Below are 21,235 nucleotides of genomic sequence, written 5' to 3'. Positions count from 1 at the left end.
ACCCTCATAACCAAGACCATGCTCTGTATGAACTGAGAACATTTGCTTGCCTTGGACTCCAGGTGCCTGTGAATCCTTCCACTATGTTACAAATGATAAATGACCAACATACCCAAGAGCTGTCCAAACATATTCCAATGATACACGTCTTACAATAACTGCTGAAAAGACCATTAGGACACTGATACAAAGCATTTACTCAACCCTGAAGTAGAATACCTGTCACTGGACATTGTGAGAGTAGATGTGATTTATTTTTTTAATGTTAATGCTAAGGGCTAGTGTACACAGTACAACTAACTGAAATGCTAACAACTAACAGATACCAAAATCATTGTTATTAGGAGACATAATCTTCAAGAGCATTTCAGATTTCACAGGAATTCTGACTATAGCAGTTTCATAGAAAATATGACTACAGCAGTTGCAGTGAATTATTTTCTCAAAGGCCTTTTGAAATATTTTTTCACAGCTTATTCTGACAGGTGCATGTGCAGAGGTGAACCAGACATATCTGCCCAGGTTTGGATGTAAAGATGAACATTTTGTCAGTTCATCTAGTATGCAGTCCTCTGCACAAAATTCCCAGAGGAGATGCAACGATGATTTAAAAATTATAAACCAAAACCTGTTTAGAGAAGACATCAAAACACTCAGAGAGGATTCTCTTTCTCCCATACTCTTGCACTCTTTTCCAGATCCCACATACCTAGATTGCAAAGGCAAGCTGTCTGCAGAATGTCCTGACAGAAACCATACAATCTTTACTCAGGGAAAGAGAAGACCTAATTGTAACCCCCTTCCTGTTACACATTAACACATTCATTAGCACATGTTTAATTTCCAACAGCAAGGCAGCCAGCTGCTGGATTCGTAACCCTAGCTGTCCTGGCATCGCTGCTGGATTTCAGCCACAAAGGGACTGTTTTGAAACAAGCTGGCTTGGGCACCAGCAATACTACAGGCTGATTAACCCTGCCAAGATGTTTTTTGACTCACTTGTGTACGTCTTTTACTTAAGGTTGCTCAGTTTTCTGAAAGGTCTATCTAAGGAAGAAATCCTATCTGAAGACAATTAATCTTTTTCTTGATTGATTGATAGTAAAGCATACATATCCTAACACTGATGTTGCATCCAAATCCTGGAAAAAAAAAAATCACTGAGAGATGCAATAGGAATCTGATTTACAAATATATACCAGCATGTATATTCCTTATAAATAGAACCTCAGAATATGTTGAAGTGGGTTTGTGTTTTTTTAGTTCTGATTAGCAGAAGGGAAATTAGCTCAATGTAAAACAGCTTTTTGATGACAAAGTCTATGCTCTACTAGAAACGGATTCAGAGATGCATAATAGTGGCATTTTAGCTTAGTTATTTCAAAGCCCCTAATCTTAATACAGAAACTCTTCTAAGAATAGATGCCAACATTGCTTTAGTAACAAAATTCCCTTTGGAACCATGCAAATATTTTTCAAAATGAGACAGAGCAGTAAAACATTAAAGCTTCATCACTTAACATACTTAGCAAATACAGTGATCAACAAAGTTTCACCATTCAGCTTCAATGAACAAAATCACCAAACAACATTAAGTTTAAAGTTAACATTTATCATTTAGGAAACTGAGCTACGATTATTTTCTTTTATTTTTTTTTTAAGGAAGAATTAGCATTTTGGGTTAGCATTGCTAGAAGCATAGCAGGTGATTGCTGTATTTGCTAGCAGAGGCAGAATGCTATGCTAGACCTACCTAACATAGCTCCTTTATTATATAAAAATAAATCAAAAAAAGGTGGAAACTGTTAGACCAGCATCTTTGTTCCAAAGCACAGATTTAGGCAGCAGCAGATTGTAGTTGATAATTGCCCTGTCTTGTAATAAAGATTTTCTTTTAGCACATAAATTTAATTTTGATAGCAATAATACTGAAAACTAAATCTATCTTCATCCTCAGACACACACACTCACACCCCCAAAAAAATGTTATTTTCCATTGCAAAAGTTAACAGGTCTTTCAGTGGAAGGAGAAGCAGGTTATAGCAAATAAATGAATTTTAATACGGCTATGGAGGAATACCTGGTTTTCTGAACACTAGTCTCTTTACCTCTAAAATAAGAATAATCACAGCTGTTTAGAAAAGGATCTGTTGATTAGTGTGTGTTTTACAGTAGCTCTCTCACAGAACACAACTTTTTAAATCAATGCTATTACTTGGAGAACAAGACAAGTTCTTCTCAAGCAGCTGAAAAAGTCCCTAACTGCAACAAAATAAAGACCAGTCCTCCCAATACTACCCATCTGCAGGATGGGCAACCCAGAATATAAAGCTAATATTAAGGAACAAAATCAGGAACAATAAGAACTGAAATAAGTACCACACACTATGCATGTACTGCAGTATATCCATAAAAAGACTAACAGCTGCTCAATATGGTATGCAGACTTAGCTGCAACTGAATCTTACAAAAGCAGCAGGTCACCTGAAAGTATTCCCAGAAGCAAAACCTTTTTAGCCAATAGCTACTTAAATTTCCCCTTCTCAGCAGTCCTCAGCAGTCTTCAACATAATCAACATCTCAACAGAGTGTATTATATGCCAAAACACCAAACAGTGCAAACACAAATGCACATAAAATTCTTATTAGATATCAATTTGAAAGCATTTTGCTTATGGAAACAACATTCCCTGACATATAACAAAACCATATGTAAAGAGCTTCCATGTTAAAAAGTTCCTGACACACTTCTACTTCAGTGGATCTCTTTCAAATATCAAGAAATTTCACAAAGCTTGCTTTCATTGAAATCTGGCATATTGACTCTCAAACTAAGGTATAGGGGAGCTGGTTTGTATTTTTTAATAAAATATCTAATCAAATTGCACAGGGATATTTCCAAGAGTTATTTCTTCTTGCACAGAAAATAAAAAACATTTGCGAACATAAAAAACTATCACATCAGCAGGAGATGCTAGAATCTTAAAATCTGTAAAGGAGAAAGAAATTGTTTTTCGGTGACTCAGTGAAAACAACTTTTGATTTAGTGGGTGACTTTTAATTGCATAATAGGGTTTACTGACAAAATTAATATATACCCATTTGAGAAAGTGCAGTGCAGTGTCAGAATTCTGACATTGGTCAGACTGCATTTTGGCTTGCCTTCCTCCTGAGCTGTCCATTCTCTACCTGTACACGCAAACACATCTTTGCAAACACTACAAGCCCGAATGCCTAGAGCCAAAGCATTAGAATACCCACCTGCCTTCCTTTTGCCTTTCTCCTGTATGGTGAACAGCTATGGTTTCAACAATGTTTAAGTGTAAAAGTACCTTTTTCTTTTTAGGTGCAGGTTTTAAGGATTGAAGAGAAAGAAGATGCCTGGGGCAACTCATCAATTGTATCAAATTTGAGAAACAAGTCAGTCCTTGAAGTCACTATTGTGTCTTTTCTTGTTGGCAGTATCTATTATTCATTTCATTTCTGACTCCTTTCTATCTAATAAAACATAGATGTTTTTCACCTATTATCTCAAATCAATAGACAACAAAAATTAAAGATTTCTGTAATTCAAAAACCTGCACTGAAGGAACCAACATTTTAACAGATTAATAAAATTAAATAGGATCCAAACAGAATAAATACACATGTTGGGTGAGTACACCAGTTGCTAACTTACTATTTCTTTGCTCTCCTCTTTGCAATTTCTTGGATCCTCTCCAAAATGGACTTCTCTGAAGGTTTAACTGCTGCAGATCCACCACTGAGTAGGGTAGCAATTTGCTCTTTAAAAGACATCAAAGAGCTCTGAGCAGTCCTGGCCTCTTCTCTGCTGCTCTTCAAGATTCTATCCAGCTCATTAGAAGATTTCTTCAGATTGCGCAATTCCCACTTTGAGGCATCTAAAGCTTTCTGGTTAGCAGTCAGTTTTTCTTGGAGGTTTCTGATCTCCATCTCCAAACTCTGTCTCCCTGTTATAGCACTGTCAAGATCCTAAAATACATGAAAAGTTAAACCAGTGTTTTAAAATTTGTTATAACCCCCTCCACAAAAGCAGGGAATAACTCAGAAGCAGGTACTGTAGACAGAGAAATTTAGACCCATGCTGGTCATATGGGTCAGCATCAGGGCTTCATAGGAGAACTCCTACTGAAACTAATGAAAGCCCAAAGCCTACTGTAATCACACTATAGACTAACCCCCTTGCTGTGGCCTGCAAGAATGAATACATGAGTAAAATTTTCAGGTAAACACAAAATAAGTTTTTATTGTAAAACTACTACTATCTTATTTTTTCATTCAGATAATATGATTTAGAGAACAAATGGTGAACAAGATGCAATGCAAATAAAGTACTACAACTCAGAAGGGATTAGGATAGGATAGGATAGGATAGGATAGGATAGGATAGGATAGGATAGGATAGGATAGGATAGGATAGGATAGGATAGGATTTTTCAGTTGGAATAGGCCTACAATGATCACCTAGTCCAACTGCCTGACTAATTCATAGCTGACCAAAAGAACACAAATGAGCTCACTGAATACAGTGTTAACAGAAGAATTAGAGGTGATCTCAGAGATTAGTTTACCTGAATGTGACAAAAAGTCCTGAGATTATTTATACACAGAAATGGAGACTGAGAGGCCAAAAAAAAAACAATCATGATGTTAAAGACAGCATAAAAGAGGGTGCAAGTGCTCAAATACCAATTTCACCTCAAAGAAGATATCCTTAAATTGTGAAACACTTGGAAAAAAATTCAAAAATGGAATTATTCAGACCTACGTCATCTTCTGAAGAAAGCAAAATCCCTATTACCATAAGGTTGAATTTGCCCGAGTTGAATAGCAGAAAGTCAGTGAAGAGCTACGTGTCTTCCTACAGAGCCTACAACATCCCCCATCTGCTGGTCAGCTGGACTGTCAGTGTGCAGAAGCCAACTGGGGAAGGACTAATGGGATGGTGTCTCTACCTAGTATCCTTGTAAGTTGGTGGGTTTTTTTAAGTCAGTCTCTTGCATTTCAGAAGTAATACACTCAAAGACAATATTGTCCTCATCAGGAAAACACCTGACACCCATGATCCTCTTTTCCTAAGCTCAGAGGTTTTAAAACCTTCTGATGAATCAAGACTCCATTTGGAAAGAAAAAAGCAATAGCCAGCACATATATATCTACATCAGTTGCATATGAAATATTGACCAAACAGGGCAGAGCAGACAGACAGAACTGTGTATCCTAGCACATGACACAAAAGAAAATGATGGTAGAAAGGTTAAAGAAAAATAACTCATGTAAACATAAAAAAAAATCTCTCTCATGCAGTCAACTTGTGAACTTCTTTCCTTTCCCCACAAAACCAATAATAAGAGCGCTTACACATTCATATGCAAGAATAAAATTTGTGGTGAAAGCAACTGATACTACAGCAAAGACTGTCTTCATTCTTCAGGCTATTACCTGATTGCTAGGAGCAAAAGGGAAAGAGTATTACCTTACACAAGACACAAAATTATGCCAGAGGAGCTCATATTTATAAAGAGCCATTGAATTTCTCTGAAAGCTGCAGTTGTTTAGCAGTGTCTCAGTAAGTGGATTGATAAGAAATAAGATTGAGTACACTGGTGTTAAAGAATTGTTCCCAGTGCAATTGTGAATATGGTGACCAATTGGCAATCTCTCAGGGTCTACATGTGCTTGCTGTGTAGCATAGTGAGTCATTTGTATTGATGGCATACGTGGCAATCAAGTAGTAAATCTGGGAGTATTTATGTAGATCAACAGTGAGGGTGGACAAAAAAGGAGTTTGGGTGGTACACTTGGAAATGAAATAGAAATATACAATACTAAAAATACTAGATTTTTAAAATAGCTTCAAAAAGGCAAACATGCAAACACATAAGTGAAAATGAACCAAAACAAACCCTGCCATTTAGGAAATTATTTGTTACTAACCCTTTCTAAAGTAATTGCAGAACTCTCTTGGAAACAAATTTTGGCATGATTCCTTGCCATATTCTCCTTTTAAATTCTAAACTGGTCCTATTAATAGCAATTTCCCACCTGTGCTCAGAATTACATTATGGTAATTACAGCAAAGAAGAAAGAGTCATTTATTTCAATTACAGTTTTCAGCAGTGTGCATTTTTCCTTTCAAAAAGGCTGTGCAAGAGTAGTTGCAAGTACCAGGGAGCTTACCTAATTATACAATCTTGTTTCAAATTATGAACATCTGCAAACAAACACAGTTGAATCAAAAGAGCTAGACCCGCATCATTGAACAGTTCCCAGAAATTTAGAGACTGTGACATGTAAAGATGGCGTCCCAACAAGAAGCAAACCCAAGAGCCTAAGTGATCAATGCAAGCAAACAACTTCCACCACAGAAGACTGAGAGGGTGAAACCATGACAGTTCATGTTTTTTCCTTGATTCCTCAACATTTATGGCAAAAGTCCCACGGCTCTGAATTATATGAAGGTTCTGGTATGCATTTTGTACGATCACCTGCTGGCACCCTACCTGCTCTAGACTAGAGAAGATATAGAAGTAACCGGAACATTACACAGGATGTTGGCAAGGCCTCTTTCATGAGAAATTATGTGTTCAATATTAGGGCAGCTGTGTTAACAGAAAATGTGTTTAAGCTGTAACAGGTGAGGAAAATTACTTCTGTCTTTTAAGCAGAGAGGAGTCTTTAATAAGGGATGGCTAAGAGGGCTGTATTTAACACTGCAAAACAAAATGAGGGAGATGACCGCATTAAAGAGGCACGCAAATGAAAGATGAAAAAAGAAGTGATAAGGTCTTTTATATAACAATACATACAATTATAGAATGGTTTGGGTTGGAAGGGACATTAAAGATCATCTAGTTCCAACCCCCTTGCCATGGGCAGGGACATCTTCCAATAGACCAGGTTGCTCAAAGCCCCATCCAGCCTGGCCTTAAACACTGCCAGGGATGGGGTATCCACAACTTCTCTTGGGCAAACTGTCCAGTGTCTCACCATCCTCATAGGAAAGAATTTTTTCCTAATATCTAACCTAAATCTGCTTTCTTTTAGGTTAAAGTCATTCCCCCTTATCCCATACCTACATGCCCTTGTAAAAAGTCCCTCTCCAGATTTCCTGTAGACTCCCTTTAGGTACTAGGAGGCAGCTCTAAAGTCTCCTTGAAGCCTTCTCCAGGCTGATCAACCCCAGCTCTCTCAGCCTGTCTCCATAGCAGAGGTGCTCCAGCCCTCTGATCATCTGTGGCCCTCCTCTGCACTCTCTCCAGCAGGTCTAGATCCCACTTATATCGGGGGCCCCAGAGCTGGATGCAGTACTCCAGGTGGGGTCTCATGAGAGTAGAGTAGAAGTGGAAAATCACCTCCCTTGACTTGCTGGACATGCTTCTTTCGATGCAGCCCAGGATACAGATAGCTTTCTGGGCTGCAAGTGCATATGCTGGGTCATGTTGAGCTTCTTCTCAACCAGAAATAGTGTGTCTGTTCAGCACTAGAGAAGTGATTGTCCTCCTGTGCTCAGTGCAGGTGAGGCTGCACCTCAAATAGTATGTTGGTTTGGGCCCCTCACTACAAGACACTGAGGTGCTGGAACACACCCAAAGAAGACTAATGAAGTCGTGAAAGGTCTTGAGCACAAGTCTTACGAGGAGTAGCTGGGGAAACTGGGTTGTTTAGCCTGGGGAAAAGGAGGCTCGGGGGAGACCTTATCACTCACTGCCACTACCCGAAAGGAGGTTGTAGTGAGGTGGGGGTCAGTCTCTTCTCCCAAGTAACAAGCAATAAGAAGAGGAAATGGCCTCAAGTTGCACCTCAAAAGGTTTTGACTGGCTGTTAGTTAGGAATACTGGAAAGAAACTTGGCTAGAGCAAATAAATACAATGTTTTTTAAGGACCTGCTTTCTCAAAGGTGGCGGGAAACGTTGTGGTGGCTGAAGCTTGCTGAAGAAGACTGCCAGAACAGTGTGATGGCCTCTACACACTTAAAGAATGTTATAATTCTGTAATTATGATTATCACTTATTAATCACTTATTAATCATTATCTGGACATACAGAAAGAAAGAACAGGTATTCTGATTCTGAGTCTAGAAAACTGAGCAGCATTCAAAAGATATTTTTATATCAAATGCAAATTTGATACCCAGCACTGCCAGAATAAAGGTATGCAAAGTATTTGCAGAATTCCAGAAGCAAGCTCTTGCAATATTTGGTCAGAAAGCTGAGACGTTTAGAATGCTAACAGAAAGTATATTACAATGAAACAGCTTGGTGGCTTGCTTTTGATACTTATATGACTTTTGAGACTGCATTGGTTTCTGTTCTTTGCTGTTCATTACTGTGATGCAGTGAGGCTGAGAGGGGAACAGGTGAAACTATCATTCACTTGTCAATGTTCTTCAAATGAAAACCAGCTAACTGCAACAAATGCTCAAGCATCAAATACACTAAAGGACACTAAAGGGAATTACCCCCACTTACTAATCTTAAAACATAACCAACTGGCTTTCATTTTCTTCATTGAGAATTTCAGAATCTACAATCTGTTTAAGAGACCTTTAGACAGCTGCCTCCACCCTAGACATAAAGAAAGGTCAAGAAAGAAAGTTCACAGAAATCCAAAGGAGCAGGAGTGAAGAGCTACCTGGGCAGAAAAAAATGATTCAGAGGTGGCAGGGAACAGTGTGGTGACTGAGGCTTGCTGGAGAAGGCTGACAAAATTGTGGGACGGCCTCTATACTCAGGAAAAATTTTGAGAGAAAACTGGGGAAACAGGCTGCCATCTCAATCTGTAATACAGAAGATGGCCAACATGTTTGGCCCTGGAAGCTTCAGGCAAATGCTGGCAAGAGTCACTTGTACTTGGTCTGTGCTGGGTAAACTCTGCTACAGGCAATTCCATTAATTAAAGCCCAGAAAACAGTCCAGAAACACACCTCTGCATCTGCTTCTTCTGGTACAGGAATAGTATGGATCTCTGCTTTTTACCTTCACAGATGAACATGTCACAACAGTTCATGTGCTAAAACTGTGCAGCAAAGTATACGACAAAGTCAAACGACAAAGTCAAACTGACTTTATCCCACTGATGCCATTCCTGTAACGTAGTAATAAATCCACCAGGGTAACAGGGGATGCCATATACCCTCTTTTACATATGTGGAATTAAAGCATTTTTTGGTTTTTTACTTACTTTTACAACACTGAATTTTTGAATATGCTTCTATGAATACAAAATCTTCACAAGAGATTTACTCAGTATCTGTAAATTTAAGTAGCTGAAACAGCAACAGAGAAATCTACAGATTCTAGATAGGCACTGATGGCACACATTTCATTTGAAAGGCAGTACTAATAATTTAGTATGACATTTCTGTAAAATGGTGTTAAATAAATTATGTATTTGGCATATGCAAGATAGGAAAATATTTTTCATAAGACTAGCTCAACTCTGGAAATGTTTTGATAGTCAGAGCAAACTTGCAAAACAAGTCACAGTTGAAGCTCTCGTCTTGGTTTAAAACGTCTCCTGACTCCAGCTTACTTAGTGAGCAAAATACTCTCTGTTCTTACTCACACACCTGTGTCTGAAGTGAAGTATGAGAAAAAAATGTTCTCAAAAATGACTTGTTTAACTTTCTGGTGCAGGTTCTCACTCCCCTTTGAATCTGAGAAATTTTTGCACAGCTTGGTAAGAAATATTTTCAGCAGTAAGTAAAATTTGTGACCCTTGTAGTACTTAACATTTATCTTCTTCACAACAAATTTGTTCTTCTTCAGAGCACACTCTCAGCTGTTCCTCATCACCTAAGTATTTTGCCTACAGCCAAATCAGAACACTGCATCCCAAGTGTATGGTGGTGGTGGTCTGTTCAGGAAAAAAGTAATGCTAGGGGTGTGGGGAAAATGTTGCATTACATTTGAAAACTTATTTGCACAAGGTTGCCTTTATGTTAAAAAATTCTACAAACTCAGTCACACACAACTCAGTCTATGTTTCTTATTTTCTTAAAGTTCTGGCCATCAGATTTAACCACCCTGGCTCTAGTACCTGTGGGAAATTTTCCTTACGTTTTTATTAAACTGCTCATTTCCCACAGTTATCACTCAAAGTACAAAGTTATAAGGAAAACTGCAACAGAACTTTATTCATCCATCCTCTGCAGTATACAAAAACCCCTAATGACAAGCATTCCTGGAGCAATTAAATCCTTAAATCATATCCTTTTTCTTTCCAAATCATATCTAGGTGAATTTGGTGAATACTTGACTTACAATTTAACTTAGAATTCTAATTTCAGCATCATTCCTCCTGCACAGATTTCCTCTACGGATTCCCCACAGAAAAACTGTGCTTACCTGCAAGAGCCATGCTACTGCCTGCAACATTTTGAGTACAAGCCAACTGAGTATTTACAGTTCTGAAATACAACTTCATAATAATGAAAAGATAATCTAGGGTGTCTGGAAGTCAAGACACTTTACTTCCAGTTCCTTAAAAGAAAGAATAAAATTGTGTCCTATCAATTCTTTTCAATTTGTCATTAGAATTTGTTAGAGAAACTGAATAAAAGAATCCTCAGAAAACTTGAAATATCACATATATTTAAAAAAGCATGTTTTCATTGTTCCATGCTCATGACTCAGATATACTCACTCATTAACTCTATAAACATGTGTTTATTTACATATTTGTGCAAGCACAGAAAAGGTTACAGTAATATGAAGGAAGCAAAAATAGAAATTTGCAAGCATCATTGGATGACATCAAATCTACAACAGATTTATTTTACACAATGTTATTGCTTAATCTCCATATATTTTGAAGCTTTTAAAAAGTTGAGAATAACTGTTGAAAAATGTCCTTTTTAGGAAAGACCATAATCACCAGAAGTCTCTCAGAAGCTTTCTTTCTCATACAACTCTTACTGAAAATTAATTTGAAATTTTGAGAAAACATTTGAAAACCAAACATACACATCATGCAATTATGTACCTTACTAAGTTTTTCCATGTCTTGATAGCATCCTGCTGCCTTTTTCTGTTCCTTAGTCACTTCTGAAGCAAGCCTCATGATAGTTTCTCTACTAGCTTTGGACTCCATCTCATGGATGTTGATAGCTTCTTGAAGAGAAGCAACCTGGTCTTTTAGGGTCAGATTTTCTTTACATATTTCAGAGACCTAGAGAAATAATTCAAATACTAGTAAGTTTTTTAAAGCACCTAAAGCTACATATATTCATCCCAGTACACATGCTCATCATCATCTCAACAAAGGCATGGTGTTATTGGTGACCCCTAGGTCAGATTTATAATTGTGCTCTATTATTCCTTTCTAAAAAGAGTAGAAAGACATTTAAAAAGAGAAATATATTCCCACCAGAAACCCACAACTTAGTGTAATGTAGTTCAGATTTACTCCCACACAACCTGCATGATCTATTAAACAGGTGGAAAGTTACTGTCATTACATATCTGCACTTGACATGAAGCAGATGAGAAAATGAAAACAGATCATGTAGCTAACTTCATGTGAAAAGCAGACAGTTTCAGTTTGGATTGTTAAGATTTATATGCCTCTCATTTGGAATGAGGAACTGAAAGCTGCATTTTATGCTTGGAACTTTTTAGGCATGGGGAGATTTGAGTTAGTAACAGCTATCTCATAAGCGTATTCAAGGATAGGGCCAAATACCTGGTGGCTTGCTGTTCTAAGCAGCTGACCCCTTGGAAAAAGGAGTCATTTCCAGGAGGATTCTAGGGCTGTTTTGATACATTACACTATTTCTAAGTGGAATAAATGAATGTGGGCACTTCAGAGCGTGCATAAGGTAAAAAATGTACCCTAACTCCTACTGGCAAGATGTTTGTTAAGACTAAGACAGATCAATTCAGCCTTAAAGAAAACCATGATGTGGAAAAAATAGAAGTGCCATGACCCCAAATAAACGAGTGACTAAGGTTTCCTAATGCACAGAGTTTTCAGCATAAACTAGATTTCCCAACTAGATTTATTACTATATTGTTAAAACAAGACACCAACATATACTTTTCTCTTTTAAACTGCAGTTATTTCCTTAACTTAAAGCATGTAAGAGTTACAGCTTACAAACATTTTTGCTTCTAATGACAACTAGCCAAGTTTTATTAGAGCACCTAATACAATTTCAATGTGCCTGTAATATTATAAGGGCAAGTACTCAAAGAAATAGCTATGATATGTACTTAGAAAATCTTAGTATATTAAGGAATTCCTTATAGACAGAACTCTTACAATAACATGAATATAATGAAACAGAATTTGCCAAAACACCTAGTATGCTCTCAAATGCAGAAAAATAGGGACAGCAAAGAATAGCAGAACATGGGGGGGGGGGGAAGCATAAAACTGGGATAAAATGCCCTTCAGCAGCATTGATAAATGTTAAAAGAGCATAAAAATAATTTTCCTTTCTGGAAGCTTAGTTTTTGGAACTTCAGAAGTATTCTGAAGATAGATAAATAATAAAGTTTTATGATTAAGTCTCAAAACCACCACACAGTAATTTACAGCTTTTTGTTACAGGGCATAGTTAAGATTGTTTTAGGGTATGCCATTTCAGATGTTTCTATTTATGATATGTTGGCTTGAGACAAGTGTTAAGATCTAGTGGTGGAGTTTGCACATCACCTAGAGACTCCCAGTGTTAATGTTTTCAGGAAAGCTTTCAAACAAATATCTAACCAGGGCTGTACTTGGGAACCACAGGCTGATAAGATATTTATACAAATAAGAGAAGACTGAGTTCATTGAGGTCTATTAGTGTTCAGCACCTTTGAAAATCAGCCCAATGTGAAAAAAAATCTGTCTTAAATGACAGCATTATCTGCAGATCATTATTTAGTACAAAGATTCCTGTCTTCATCACTTTATTTCTTTGACAACCAAATATTTTTTTATTAAATTGCTATACTGAAACCCTTGCCTACACATAATCACCTTTGACATTAAATGTTCCTGTGGTTTCTCTTTTTCTTTAATGTCTGTGTCCAATAATCCAGAAAGCTCTGTAAGAAGCTCTTCATATTTTCTGCTGATTTTAGAAGTTTGAGTCATGCTTTCTTCACACTCTTTCAAACATTTACTGGACAGAAAAAAAAAAAACAGAGACATCAGTATGAATGTTCTCTGAAACAAAATTCCAGGCAAAAGACATTATCCCAGGTTTATTGCTAGCTTCTGCATACCACAAAATGAATTTTAAAAGTTGAGTATAATTCTCTGTATCTGTTATTTAAAGACATATAATTTTATTTGTTACCTTATGTGCAAACATTTCTTCATTTTGGATTTTGATTAATATTTTAAAGAATATTCTGTGATCCCAACCTAATTCTCAGCACAGGATTTCAATAAAACACAAGAACCAGGAGACATCAATAAAAAGTGCTTTCAATATATTAGAAATGGGGGCTACAAGTGAAAGCTTAGGAAAAAGTAAGGGAGAAAAGAATGAGCAAATTACAATAAAAACATGCTAACAGCACTTCTCATCCCCTCTCTAAAGAAGCTGATAGTGCTGATCAACAAGCTCTGGGAAAGAAAAAGCCTCTCTAACTACACTAATGGAATTGTAGGACATCCAGAGTACCTGCTAAGGGAAATTTACGAGCAGAAGCAGAGATGGGGGAGACTATTTCACTGTACATACAGACTTGTCCAGTGTAACACTGCCCATGAAAGGGATGGATCAAAACAGAAAATATCAAGGGACTATGACAAAAGTATGAAGAAAAGGCAGCTCTTTGTCATCAATTTCATCTTTAAAAGTTGCCTATCATGGGGATACACATCCCACATGAAATAATGTTATCATCTTTAACCGCAGGTATCAGGTTATAGAGGCTCTGTAAGAAGGAACAACCAAATAACAGAGCAGTCAGTTTAACTCATTGGCAAAATGTGGTTACATCCCTCCTGTTACCAAACACAAGCCCAGCAAACAAGCATTGCCACTGTCTGCATGAGTAGCAAACATATAAATTAAAATCTTGCTCATGATGCTGAAACACTGAGCATCACTTAAAGCGGTGCCAGGAGAGGTTTAGACTGGATATTAGGAAAAATTTCTTCACTGAAAAGGTAATCAGGCATTGGAACAGGCTGCCCAGGGAAGTGGTGAGATCGCTGTCCCTGGAAGCATTCAAACACCATGCAGATGAGGCCCTCAGTGACATGGTTTAGTGGTGGACTTGGTAATCCTGGGGTAAAGGTTGGATTGATAATCTTAAAGGTCTTTTCCAATGTAGTTGACTCTATGATTCTCTGATTCTGAAAAACTACAGAGAAACAGGTTAACAAAAAAGGCCAAACAAAGCTCAAAGTGACTATTAGGATAACCCAGATATCAACTCCAATACCTCTCAGATAATACCCATGAGAGAGGTAATCAGTGGTAGAGTGCAAGAGACAAAACTACTGAGCTTCTAGTTGAGAAACAAGGTACTTTCTAAAGCAAGTTCTTCACAAAGATTTGACCACTAGAATAAAAAGAGATGTGAGATATCACCAAACACATGAAGCAAATATTTCATTGAAACTCATTTGCTTATCAAGAACATAGCATTATTGTCAGTTTTCAAGGTGGGTGTGCTTGTCATTTCTGTACTAGTTCTTTTCCATATCTGATTTTTAACTCTCTAGGTTGGCAATCAAACAGTCAACAGAGCATCACTCCGTAATCAAAAAGCAGCATGAGACTCCTATAGAAAATGCACATTTAGTGTATACATAGTACTTTAAATAGCTATAGAACAGTGAGCAGAAGAGATGGTCCATGAAAAAAATTAAGCTATTGCCTTAGGAGGGAGATCAGCACAATTGTTCCAATGCTGCCCAGTGGAGGAAGGTGGAATAATAACAGAGAGGAATGGAAAACATCAATTACTGCTCTTGACAGGACAAAGATAGTTCCATGTGCTTCTGCATGGCACACATTGTGAGCCAAAAGAGCTCTGCCTTCTGTAGCAGGCACTGGCCCTCAGAAAACAAGAGCCTCACAGCTTCCTCACCTCTGAGCACCTTCCTCTCCTGTGTAGTCCCAGCCAAACTAAGCTGTGACATGCCACTTAACTGCTGTCCTGATGAGGGGTATGTCGGAAGTGAAAAGCTATAAGGTTCCAAGAACATCCAACATGCATGCCTGTATGTTAGAATATTGTACAAGATTGACCACAAACCCTGCAAGCTGTTATGTAGCTCTGAAAAACTGAGGCACACCACACACAGAACCATGCCTCCTTCTAAAAATAAACAATCTGAAGTACAAAGAACATACTTGACAACCCTACAAATAACCTAATTATCTTCAGTAGGGCCATAAAGATGTGAGCACCCAGAAAATAGGGAATCAGGTACAAAAAAAGTAGAAAGGCAGGACTTTCACAGTTTTGTTAGCTCTTCAGAACTAATGAGCACAGACAAAGGGAGGAAAGGGAGACAAAAAAAAAAAAAAAAGCTTTTCACAGTTCAGGCTCTAAATATACCTTGGCAATAGACCTGTTGAGTAAAAAAGCACTATTTTCAACAGGAGAGGTGTTGAAACCAATCACACAATCCTGGAAACCAATCACACAATTCATTAAACATTTTTTTGCTATGTCTCTAGGTATAGGATGTAAACATGCATTTCATGCCTAGTGGCTTGCTCTTCCCTTTTATTAATGGTTTTCAGTGAAAGTCTTTCTTGAATACCTAATCAGGACTAGGTATGTGCCAGGTACTACTACGTTTGCCAGACCAAGCGACTAAAGCTCATTAAGTCATATATTGACTAGCATTAAGTGGCACATGTAACCATTAGCTGATGATGAGAAAAACCTTTGAGAGCATACACTGTGGATTTACAGCCAGTGCAACATGTTTGTTCCTTCCAACAGAGTGCATTCACCCTCTCTCCCTCTTGCCAGCACTCTTTGCCAGGTGCACAGTGAATTGGACCTGGGATTTGTAGAGCTGGAAATTAAGCTATTTATTTTACTGCAAGAAGTAGCACTTTAAAGAACCTTAACCATATGTCAGAGACTGTGATATTCTCTATGTTGCTAGGATGCATAATACACTTCTTGGCTTAACTATCTCCTCACTTATATTTGGGTCATACCTAAAATCTTTGGTGATCAACATCATTACTCTCCATGCAGGGCTTTTGTCAAATCATCTGGTAATAGACAAGTGCACTGCAATGGATTTCTCCAGATTTTAAAATAACTTCATTATCCACTTCTAATGTACAAAGCCTGAAAGAGCTGTGCGGAGTACTGAGCTGGGAAATGCAGACATGTGGTAAACACTCACCTTGCTGTTAAATAGACAGTATCGAGAGAGAAATGGATATTAGCCTTGTAATGGTGGAAAAAATCCATTATAGAAGTATACAAGGTGTCAATATAATATGACTGACATTGATTTTGGAATTTTAGAGCTCAGAATATTTTTATACCACTCAGTTTTCTTTGTGACTAACATTGTTATCAGTCTCCATCCCACAGACCTGAAATATTAGTATTTATGCAGAACTGACATATCAGTGCTCTGACACACTATGCTAACAACAGCACAGTTAAGGATACTATATTTTAATAAAAGTTTTATGCAATCAGTATACATGTTTAAAAAAATAAAAAATGCACACAAATGTCCAGAAGTAAGCAGAAGTCAGAGAAAGCTAACATTACTGAAAGCTGCACAGCCATTAAACAAACATTAACACGCTCCCTTCAGGATGCTAACAACTAGGAATTACACCATGTTTTCTTTATTACTCTGCTCCTAATGGACAGGTTTACATTAAGGAAGAAATACACTTGACACTGTTCTGGTTCCAGCTGTGACGCAGAAGAGGGGAAAATAGACCAGAGCAATGCAGCAGCACAGTCGCTCACCACTGCACAGCCCACGCAGCATGTGAAGTGACAAGTAAACATCTGCAAAAGATGCCATTTGATAAAGCTGGACCAGGGCACTACACAATATTTCCAGGTACTGCTCATTGTGAGTGTGCTATGAAAGGCACAAGGTCTGCCTCAATGCAAAACGCCATTTATGGGCTAACAACTCAAACCAAAATTCAAGTTCCAATACCTTCCACACTTTCAGGTACAATGGTTGTGCAAGACATTGTAACTGAATTCAGATCTGCAATAAAGCCTGTCCACCAATGTATTTTTCTGTCCTGGCAACAGCACGATTCTGTCATCCCAAACAAAAATTGTTTCTTATCTCACATGAATCTTACTTAAGTTTGGCATTTTGCTCATGAAGCTCCTCCTTCAGCTCCAAGTTTTCCTTTAATGCCACCTGAGCTTTCAGCTCAGACTGGTTTTTAGAACTGGCAAGCACATACACTTCTTCTTCCATCTCCTGAATTCGGGCTTGCAAAGACAGGAGGCGAGACATTTGTCTAGCATTGTTTTCCTTGTAGCTTTCAGCTTCAGACTTCAGCTCTTGAAAAGAGGCTTCTTTAGAGACCATTCTGGACCTGAGTTTAAGAAGCTACAGATAGAAAAGAAGAAATTTCATTAAAAAAAGAAAGAAAGAAGAATTTTGCCAAGATTGAAATATGTGACTGAACTACAAGTTTAATAATATGACAAGAAGCACATTGGAATGAAAGACTCAGAGTCTTCTCTCCCTACAGGATTGAGTGGAGGTACACAACTTTATTTTCATATATCTAGGAAAAAAGCAATAGGAGAGGTTTGTATAAGCAAGTGCTGCTGTTGTGTAATACAAATTTTCAAGGTAATCTCTTGCAGATAAATTTATTTACAAATTCAAAATTTAAAACAGTCCACCTTAACTCACCTACCTTATGCATCTACATTAAATACTGACACCACTATTCCCTCTTTTCGGCCTGCCTCCTCCCAGTTCCGGTGCACAATTCCACAGATAATCTATACCTGGAGGGAGCTGTAACAGCACAGTATCCTCTTGTACGAGGGTGGAGCCTGTTGATGCTTGCAGCATATTCAAACAAATTTTTGGAGATCTGTGCTGTAGACACGTGGTAGGCTTATCTTTGGCACACGGTTATTTTTTGATCTAATATCCAATCAAATGCAGCTGGATTTACACAGAAACAGCAAGAGAGCCTTTTAAGGAAGGGTAGGAGGAGGGACATCACCACCAAATGTCAACAACCTCTTACAGAGATGATGCTAGAACTTCCTAACGGTTTGTGGAGTTTTTTACTTTCCTCTCACTCTTTTAGCTAAAAATACCAATTTTCTGCCTTATTTCTGCTATAAGCTTTTCAGAAAGACTGAGCTTGAGGCAGACACACCAGGGACACAAAATTTCAGTGTGTTTTATTTCACTTAAATGAACAAGTCATTTAAAACTGATTTTTTTTTTTTTTCCACAATAAGTGTTAATGCATGTTTCAGCTTTCCTGAATGCTTTGGATTGCAGAAGAAAGCAGCAAGATGCAATACGAAACATTAATCTCCTACTAGGTAAAATTTATAGACAAATAATTAAGCCACATTAACTGTTCCTTATGACGTGTGCTAGGGCTTTTAACTCATGGCAAATATTTTAAGGCAATAAATATTTAAGATATTAAGCTGCAATTCAGGATGTCAGGAAATTCATGGCTCTGCCAGAGGCTTCCAATGTGACCAAACCAAAGATACTTAGAGAAATTCCAGGAAGCCAGTGAGCCAAGTGCCTTGGAAAAGAGAATTCCTGCTCCTCCTGCTCCCAGCCCACACGCCTGTCCTCTCCCTTGCACCAGCTCCGGTATTTGTCTGACTCCTTCACAAACAACTTAAAACACAGCTGATAGAAAAGAATTCATTTTCTACAGAGGAAGAAGAGGAAGGGGAGCTGGCCACGCCACAGGGAAAAGGCTAGCATCAAGGAGTCAGGCAAGAGGACCACTCTTGCAGCAGCAACATAGTCTCCAAAAGGCTTCACCTTCAAGCATTGGCTCAAGAGACACTTTGGAGCTGACATAAAGGAGCACTGACTTCAAGAAAATTAGCTCTGCCTTTTCCCAGCCTGATGGGTTTTGTTTCTGTATTTCACCCTCTTTGTGCTAGCAGAGGTATTGATATGACCATAAGGTGAAACAATATTGGGAAACTGGTCTGGGTAAAAAACAACCCATAAGGAAGACTTTATTTTTCAGTTGCATCAGTTCCTCAACAAAAAAGTGCACTGTAAAACTACACATATATCTGTGCCAGCACTAGGGATGGGGCAGTGTAGGGAAGGAAATTAGCAGCTAAAGGAACAAAAGGATTGCTTTGCTTGGCAGCTGGACCAAGCTATGGTAGCTTAAAGTGTCCATAACCTTAAAATTTCTCTGTGGTTCAACTCCCCATCTTCAAAATGTGATATTTTTTCCTCTGTCCATTGTCCTTGTGGTCAGTTCCAACTGCAGAAAAAGCAAGAATAATCCCATATCATAAGTTTTACAGAGCACTCAGCAGAACAAGGCTCTGACCTCAGCTGGGTCACGAAGGTCTTTATTAACAAGAGCATGAAGCTGCTTTCTTAACTATCCTTTTGCTTTTGCAAGCACAGTGCTGGAAGAATCTATAAATCAATCAGTCATGCTGGCAAAAAAGCCATTCAGCATTTCCAGTAATGCATTCTTTCTATGAGAACACAAGATTCTGTCTGGCTTTATAAAACTGAAATTTAAAGTACTGGTCCTGTGTAACTATTAAATGGAGGGGAACTCTGCAGTAATTCCAGGATCAACTGGTCAAATTCAAGCTCAGACAATGGACACTTATCCCTATAGTCCTGGCTGAATACTGTAGTAACAATTCATTCTCCTACAATATTACATGTTCTTGCTGTTTCCCAAAATTAAAGAAATTTTGTTTCATTGATAGGGCCTTTTTTAATTTTTAATATGAACTCATAATCAGTTCATTAACACAGAAGCCAGGAGAGGGAAATTCACACTGAAATTCTAAAAAGAATGTTATGAGAAACAAGACATTCTGTATCTAAACAAAGGTTTCTATTCTTTGCAGAAAGTGATCATAAAGAATCCTTAGGTTTGGAGAACGACTTGGAAGTATTTTTAAATGTACCTCTGACTGGGCACAACCATACTTCACTGAAAGTGCTGCAAGTTCACTTTGAGCAGTTTCAGCTGCAGCCCAATAGTGATTCATCTGCTCTCCAGTGACAAGAATATCCAACAGAATGTGATCATGAGATTCCTGGGAAGGCAGCATGAAAACAAAACCATTAGACATTGCATTTATTTTTTTTTTAACATTTTTCCTTCAGTGCTTTTTCACTTGATTAAGATGCTCAAGGGCACTTGTTCCAAACCTGTTATTCCCAGAGTAACTTTCTCTCAGATCCTTACTGAAAAATAGGATAAACAGTCACTTTTATACCAGTCACCACTTTCATCTGCAAGTTCAGCCACCAACACCAGTGCTAAGGTGTATCAGCACGCAAGATACACCCTTCTCAACAATCTCTTGGCCTCTCACCATTTTCAGGTTATTTCCAGTAATTTCTATGTGGTTTAGCAAAATTCGAAAGGCCCCTCTTCTACAAACTTATCCTGTCACTCCTTCAACTGATGTAAACTTTAAGCAAAAGAGAGTGCTCAGGTGTTCCTTATGCAAACAACAGCTTTGGCTTTTAGACTTCATACAATGGTTTGTGTTGAAGGGACCTTAAAGATCACCTAGTTCCAACCCCCCTGCTATAGGCAGAGACAACTTCCAGTACAGCAGGTTGCTCAAAGCCACATCGAACCTGGCCTTGAACCTGGCCTTTAGTTACATTTACATGCCTCCTCATTTTCATTTTGGACGAAATGGCTCTCAGTCTTCCCTATGCCACTCGTGGTTTTGCAGATTTCTGTCACATCTCACTTCCACAGTCTCTCTACCAGATTAAAGAGTCCATGCTTACTCTGACACTCCTACCCACTCCTAAGGTAGCTTTCTGGCTTGCCCATTTGGACTTTTACTTATAACCTGCCAAGGCTAAAGGTCATTTTAAACTCCTTCACTTGGACATAACTTCAGCTTTCTGAGCGGTACTTCCTTATTCCCAGCAATCACCATACTGACTTTTCACCCTTTTTCAAGCCCTTCTGAACGATGGCAAGCACTGGCTCTATGCTTCTAGCACAGTCTCCTTCACACTACTTGTGCAATTCTTTTAGCTGTGCCTTTTAGACTCTTCATAGTAAGCT

General features: G+C 38.2%; 1 protein-coding gene across 1 annotated transcript in view; it reads right to left on the bottom strand.

Moving 5' to 3' along the window:
• Positions 1-20,457, bottom strand: part of CCDC170 (coiled-coil domain containing 170) — a 32,284-nt gene extending 11,827 nt beyond the window's left edge. Inside the window, 6 exon segments of the mRNA XM_062640774.1 lie at positions 3,680-3,702; positions 3,705-3,993; positions 11,008-11,193; positions 12,991-13,135; positions 17,288-17,544; positions 20,106-20,457. Of these exon segments, the coding sequence (XP_062496758.1) occupies positions 3,680-3,702; positions 3,705-3,993; positions 11,008-11,193; positions 12,991-13,135; positions 17,288-17,544; positions 20,106-20,273 (1,068 nt within the window). The 5' untranslated portion in view covers positions 20,274-20,457.
• Positions 20,458-21,235: the final 778 nt, after the last annotated feature.

The sequence above is a fragment of the Pezoporus occidentalis genome, unplaced genomic scaffold (genome assembly GCF_034315485.1).
Source record: "Pezoporus occidentalis ecotype Australia unplaced genomic scaffold, CSIRO_AGI_Poc_V1 ctg67, whole genome shotgun sequence".
Lineage (NCBI taxonomy): Eukaryota > Metazoa > Chordata > Aves > Psittaciformes > Psittacidae > Pezoporus > Pezoporus occidentalis.
This window is presented reverse-complemented; position numbering and strand designations above follow the sequence as displayed.